At 43.4% G+C, this 7,376-nt stretch overlaps 1 protein-coding gene across 1 annotated transcript; it reads right to left on the reverse strand.

Annotated features, from left to right (window-relative positions):
- Positions 1-1,037: 1,037 nt before the first annotated feature.
- On the reverse strand, positions 1,038-3,682 carry LOC123164032 (disease resistance protein RGA5-like). The gene is made up of 3 exons (XM_044581455.1): positions 2,844-3,682; positions 2,058-2,716; positions 1,038-1,775 (listed from the first exon to the last, which is right to left on the reverse strand). Exons 1-3 carry the CDS (start codon positions 3,680-3,682, stop codon positions 1,339-1,341), a joined length of 1,935 nt encoding a protein of 644 aa, XP_044437390.1. The 3' UTR covers positions 1,038-1,338.
- Positions 3,683-7,376: the final 3,694 nt, after the last annotated feature.

Below are 7,376 nucleotides of genomic sequence, written 5' to 3' on the forward strand. Positions count from 1 at the left end.
AGGGGGGAGGGGGGAGCCATGGGTCACGGCGAAGGCAGGGAGGAGGAGGGGAGCGGCGCGCGGGGGGACAAAGGGGGAGAAGGGAGAGGAGCCATCCGGCTGACCCGAAGGGGGATTCACTGAAAATGCTTTCTAACCAACGGCCGATAATGTAATTGTCATGTCAGATAGAATGTAAAATGTTCTTTTTCCTTTTGTACATACTAAGGTTCTGTCGGGTTTCATATAAGGTGGTTGTAATACCAAATCTTTAGGACCTGATGACTGATTCTTTTTATCACCTGCCCATATATTTCGATTTGATTCTGTAAAAGCCCCAAACAATAAAAGGTACTCCCTCATACACATGACTTGCCTCCACAAGTATTTGTAGTCATATATCAACCCACCTCATACACATGACTTGCCACCACAAGCTCATCTATACAACACATGGCGAAAATAAGCGCACCACACATGATCATCAGCCAGAGAAGAAATAACACAAAGAGCAAAATCAGTTGTCGAGCAGCGTGGCAAAGTTGTTGCTGACCTGCGGATTTGAATGAATAGGATTGGATCTAGGACACAACTAGCTCGTCTTCTCGGTCATTCAACGGTAACCACTGCTCCGGGCCATATTCTTCTTCCAGATCCTCGGGTCGTAAAGCTTTGAAACAAAGGGAAAAAGAATGAGCGTTAATTTGAATTGTTGGAGCAGAGAGAGTTAAGCTAGCTAAATATGTCAAAGTCTTCAGAATCTTGCCTGCGTAATAGACTTACCATCCTGATACCAACGAAGTGTGGGGCGGTTGGGATGGGCGTCCAATGCGAGCTCTAGCATATCGGCCGCTTTTTGCACCGTTGGCAAGCAGTTTTTCTCAGACCAAAGAGAAACGAGGACTGTTTGGAGACAAGGGAGGTGTCGCATGTCGACGTCAAAGTTACCACCTGCGATGTGCGACGCTCGGGCAAAGAAGAAAAGGTATCCAGGCCTGGGCATTGATCCTCGTGGAAACATAGATGGCCCTGCCTGAAAACGAAAGAATGTGCACTCTCTCAGGCAAGGGAATGCATCATCGCTAATCATAAACCTTTCGACATGAGTGTATTGGGCTCTGGTGGTTCCTAGCCTGAGATACCAAAGAGTGGGCAGTTTCCCAAGGATTTGTATGTCCACATCTGGCCTCACTCTATCCACATCTATACTCAAGTAGCCGAGGGCGGGAAAAGATGATGCATTAATCCATCTAGGCAATGTCGAGGTACAACGATAAAACTCAAAGGTGTTGAGTTGTGGAGGGGGCACCCAGCCATTCCAGCTGACATCGAACCTTGTATCACGATTATTATAAATACTTAGGCTAAGCAATTTCCGTAGATTGTCCAGGGACACCAACAAAGACTTACATATATATATACACTCTCGTTGTCTCCCTTCCACCAGAGGACAAGCACCCTCAGCTCCACCAGCTTCGGTAGTTCTTTCTCAATCGCATGAGTACCACCCACCTGCACTCTATTTAGCTCTTCTAAGGACACCAAGTTCCCTAGCCCCACTGGCAATCTGATACCCCCATCAACATATAGGCACAACAAATGTCCTAGCCGTATAATACTTGATGGCACATCCATAGATCCACACGTTCTTAAGTCCAATGTTTGCAAAAATTGTAACTTTCCTATTTCCATGGGGAGAACTCCAATACATGTACGTCTTAGCCCTAGGTACCTCAAGTGTGATAAATTCTCAACATACCTAAGATCAGTTTGGTGGCTTGAAAGATCACAATCTTCTAAATCCAATACACGCAGAACTTGGAAGCTTGAAATAGCCTGAATTAGATGATCATCTGTTCTAAAGAGAGTAACAGATCTCTACTTTGACAAACTTGTGGCATCAGCGCAATTGGTGGTAAGCCCTGACATGTTATTCTGAAAGGATAACCTACGAACAATGCTATCTGAACTGTTTTTGCCTTGCTTACTATCCAATATAGTGACAAAGTTTTCTTCACTGGATAGAGAACATATGAGATCAAGTACCATATCATGTAGGCGACAAGTACGCGCCCTACCTTCAAAATCAACATCTACTAGCTGAATCAAGTTTCTGTTTATCAACTCACTAAAGTACCTCTCCCCGAGCTCAAATAGTCTAACTTCTTGCTCTCCACCTTGAATAAAGCTTTCGGCTATCCACCTCCATATCAACCGGTCTCTGTTTATCTCACAATCTTCTGGGAATATACTGAGATATAGTAAGCATGTCTTCAAATGGGAAGGTAGATCATAATAACTAAAGGATAATACTCTCTTCATATCCTTTGCACTACCACCTTCTGCAAGTCCATGACCAATTGAACTGAGTATGTTGTCCCATTGATACTTTGGCTTTGTATGTTGATCATTACTGGCTAAAAGACTAGCCATCGTAATGATGGCTAGTGGTACCCCACCACATTTTTTCAGAATTTCTCTAGATACTTGCTCCAATTCATTGGGACATTCACTTCCTTGAGGGAATATTCTTTTGTCGAAGAGCTTTCTGGAGTCAACACTATTAAGGGATTTCGTCTTATGAATAATATCATCACTTGATGGGCAACATGCTTCAGAGACACGGGTTATACGTGTTGTTGTTATTACTCGACTACCGAGATTATTCTTAGAGAAAACACACTTGATAATTTCCCATGCTTCTTCACCCCATATGTCATCAATAATGATCAAGTACCTATGATATTTTTTAGAGCATTAGTTCAACTATCAATAAGTACATACATAACCAGGTTTCTAATTCTATGTATTAGCAAAGATAGGATAGTGATATAGCCTTGGAATTTATATTAATGAATTCATACCTCTTATCCTGAAGAAACTCTCTCAGTTCATCGATGAGTTGTTCGTTGTCTCTGAAAGCTTCGTTGATGTTTGCAAACTTAATTTTGTCCAGTCCATACAACATCTTCTTGAAAATCTTTGTTATGTCAGGATTCCGTGACACTGAAACAAATACTCCACAACTGAAGTGCACTCTAATCTTGTCGTACACCGCTCTTGCGAGGGTTGTCTTTCCCAATCCACCAATTCCAAGAATAGACAATGTCTTGAGTCGCTGATTAGACATATCATACTCATCAAATAGCTTCTTGATCAGCTCATCCCGTGTGTTCTCGATGCCGACAAGCTCTGTGATGTCTCTATACACAGCCTTCAGGCGAGGGTCAATGGCATTTCCCATACCATCAGCACGTGCCTCAAGCATGTACCTTTGATGGAGCTCACCCAGCTCCTTGGCAAGGTCCTGAGCATCTTGGATTGCATTGGAGATTTGATGGAGAGCCTTGCCTTTGCTGAACAACTTTTTGGTTCGCTTGAAGAACTTTTTGACTCTGTTCTTCATGTTGTTAGGGCCGAGGTCACCATGGCTGCCATGGTACACGCGGAACATGTAACCGTCCACAGCATCCTCCATGTTGTAGGAGAGCTCTCGGACCTTGCCCGCCCAGATCCGGACCTGCTCATCGAGCTGCTCCGGTGGCATGTCGCCCACCTTGTGGACGACGACGTACATCATCTCCAGCTCCCTCAGGAAGGACTGGACGCCCTTCTTCACCTGCTCGCCCAGGGTGTACTCAGCCACGAGCAGGTCACTAAGCTTTCGGAGGAGTGGGCTCATTGCCCCTGCTGCAACCTCCATTACTCCTCTCGATCGGATCTACTTGTGGCTGGTGTAGTGTGCCGGGTGTGGAAAGTGAGGATAGCTATTTCTGCACTAGCCGGATGGCTACTCGTTTACAACGAAGCTGTTTGCTCCCGTTGTTTGGTGGCTGGTGAGGTATTGAGGTCAGGGAGGCAGGTAGAGAAAGAGACTCATTTCAATTCTATATCTAGCAATGGAAAATTCTACCCTATTCAACTATTTGTTCAAAATTTACAAGAAAAATAAACATTTCAAGAAGAAATATGATGGAACAGTTTAAGAAAATGTCAACCATGCATGTAGGGAAAAGGTCTGGAACGGAGAACTTGGTGCAGACCTAACACTTCATTAAAACAAAGGTCCAATTCACTCAAGACATAGATCAGCTCATATTTGCACAAACTGTTACAGCATTATTCTTCTTGAATTTCAAAAAATATGTTTGCTCGGGGTTTCAACCTCCTTTTCAAAAAAAGAAAAGATAATATGTATGCCTAAAATTTGACGAACTTGGGAGGCGGGAGCGGGAACACCTAATTTTTTTCAATAAGCAAACAAAAACTAATTAAAATTCCGTCATTTTCAAGCGTATGTGGCTCCCCGCTGGTTGGACCAATCGATCAAGCGTTCATCTGTTTTTATTTATTATTATCCCTTGCTAACCACCTTGACGAGCTGTCTCAACCTCTGGCCTCATACATGTGAATTCGATGGTAGTCGCATGCATTCAAGTTTACACCTGCTCTTTAGAATGTAATCGGAAAGATGGCCGGCCTTAGGAATATTTATATTTCATGCTGCCTGACATTGTGTCGCAGCGCGATCAAATGGCTGGCAAATTTTTTTAGAAGAAATGGTTTTAGAAGCAAATGACCGCCAACCGTTTGTCCTTATCGATTGAAGTGAAGACTACGAAACAATCCATCCACAGAAAAGACGCAGAAACAAACAAATAGCTATACACGGCATTTCTTGCTCCCAAGCCCACTTGCTAAGAAAAACTCAGTCAAGCCCTTATATCAAATTCTTCCTTGCTAACCTCATCCCACAACCACTCTCACCAGCTCCGGCCTGATGCTCCATCGTTGGCTCATTCAAGATTGCATCTACTTCTTTTTTTAATAAGGAGAGCAACGGTGACCGCCTTATTGTATTAGCAAGTAGCACTCAACATCATCAAATGCCCCGATCCTAACTAATATGGTCACAAAACAAATAATTAAGTATATTAGCCTGTACCTCGAGAGTTAAATATGCATGGTGCAAATCAACTGTAGGAAGGGATCAAAATTGGTCTTCTTACGAATCTCGCCACCACTGTACGTGATACGTCCTAAATGTATCTCTAATTTTACTAGCTTCCATGCTATACTATTCATGTCATTTTATCATGATTTACACATAGTTTTTTACCATTTTCTGGAAAATAGCCTATTAATGAAGTGTTACAGTGATTACTTCTTGTTTTCTGTTAATTTTTTCTGCAGAAAATGTTATTTTTCAGAGTTGAGAAAAATAAAATAAACATACGACGATCGTTTTGTACTAGTGTCTTCCTTGCACCAGAAGCCCCCTGGAGGAGTAGCCCCAGAGCTCCACAAGCCTGGAGCCCGCGGCACTACAGGGAGGTGTGTGGGGCACCTGGTAGCTCCCCTAGATATCTCTCCTTTTGGTGTAGTGTTTTAATCCAAGATTTTTCAATTGTTGTAAATATCAGATTCTTCAGAGTTACAGATCTCCGTAAAAAGATAAAACGGTATCGGGGCTCAGAAAACAGCACCTAGAACCTGCTCCCCCAAAAGTTAGATTCAATCCCAAGTTATATACAATTCCAAGGGAGACTCTCGTCCTACACAACCATGGCCACCAAAAACAAGAGGAAAAGCCTTCCCCCACATAACGGGAGACAAGGAAGAATAAGGAGGGGGCTCTCTCCCCATCTCCGCGGCAGCCCTGCACATGACTGCATATGATGTAGTGTGCTAGTCTTTGGTATAACCCCGTGAGACACCGTCTCATAAATCTTATATCCCTCAGAGTAGTACAACAGAAACATATCAGGTACAAATTACAAACTTACAAACCAAATGTTATTATAAACCAAGGTTCGAAGAAGATTCAATAAAAGCAAACTACTGTACCAAAAGACAAGGTACCGCTATGACCTTACAATTGTTTATTTTGCCTTGGTCACTACTACAGTAACCATGACCGATTCTACTCCTAGACTACGCTTGCCGTTTTGCCCCTCCTGCTCATTTTGTGCACCATAAGCTGTGACGTAGTTGAAACCTTCGACTCCGCTTGACAAGTCTAGTTCCTCGTGTAAGCACTCCTCGTCTGCTTCGGGATCCCTCGACATCTCCTCTAAATAGTCACAGTCTAAGAAAAAAATTATGTAAGGGATGAGCACAGGAGATACTCAATAAGTTCATTTTTAGAAGATGAGTGGTGCATGCTCTGCCACTAGTACTGAGACCAAAGGGTCACAATGACGCACTTTGCAAATAACTTGTAGAAGTCCAGGTTAAACTCATGTGATCATGAAACTTCATGGGGTTGTTAGAACCTACGATGATTCCTTTCACGCCTCGTTCACAGTTCTTGCCTCACCCAAAAACACCTTAGTGTACACGACCGACTTAGAGCATCTCTAGCAGATCCTGCAAAAACGGGTCCTATGCAAATAGTATACAGGTCCCCCTAAAATTTCGAGGCATCGGGCGGAACAGATCCCGTAAACCCTACAATATTTTCTTTTTCTTTTTCTCCCCACGCTTCTTCTTCGCCGGAACACACGTATGGATGAACTCAAACTCAGGCCGACCAGAATGGCGCTACTCTGGCCTGCCGCTTGCTCCGACGCCGCTCCAGCCCACCGCCTGCTCCGGTGACACTCCAGCCGGCTGTTGCCGAGCTCCTGTACCTGCTTGTTGCTCGCACGGAGCATCGCCAGGCCTCCTACTCCGGTGTTGACCGGTTTACAGTTTCCCTCAAAAACGGCTTGAAAACTCAATATATGAGAGATGTGGGGGATAATATACGGAACCTGTAAAAAGAAATACGGGATCTGCTATTTTACATGATCTATTCAGTGTTTTTTTTAACCTATAGTGCAAATTTAAAGTTTGACCACTTTTACAGGGATCTTCTTGAGTTTCACGCTTCACCTAGCTTGTCAAAACCCATGTCCAGATTTGGTATCCTGCAAAACAAAATCAACAAAGTAGCATCCTGTACATGTACATAAACGCTCCTTCCTCATCCCACGTCTCATCGGATCAGCACTAATGATTTCGATTTAGTTCCAGCAAGCAATTACCCCAGAAAATAGTTTCAAGTGGTGTAACCGCTGCTGCTTCAGACTGGACAGCTTAGCTGTGACGTCCTACTCACACGAACTTGGAACATTGCTTCTTGTTCAGATTTGTAAATTACTATTATGCGACAACATGATTTAACAAATTCTCCATTTCTGGATTGTGCTTATGATCGATAAGTGCGTAATTTCTGAGTGATGAGTGTGCATGCATGGCTGAGAGAGTAAAACAATACAAATTTGGTGTGGTTTAGAGGATATCAAGACCCGAAGGCGCAGTTTATTATACTGAAGGCTTCACAAGGTCCCCTGTCTGTCAACAGAAGCAGATTGATCACAAAAAAACAGGGAGAACATCAAAGGAAACACAGA

The sequence above is a fragment of the Triticum aestivum genome, chromosome 7D, assembly GCF_018294505.1.
Source record: "Triticum aestivum cultivar Chinese Spring chromosome 7D, IWGSC CS RefSeq v2.1, whole genome shotgun sequence".
In the NCBI taxonomy this organism is placed as follows: domain Eukaryota; kingdom Viridiplantae; phylum Streptophyta; class Magnoliopsida; order Poales; family Poaceae; genus Triticum; species Triticum aestivum.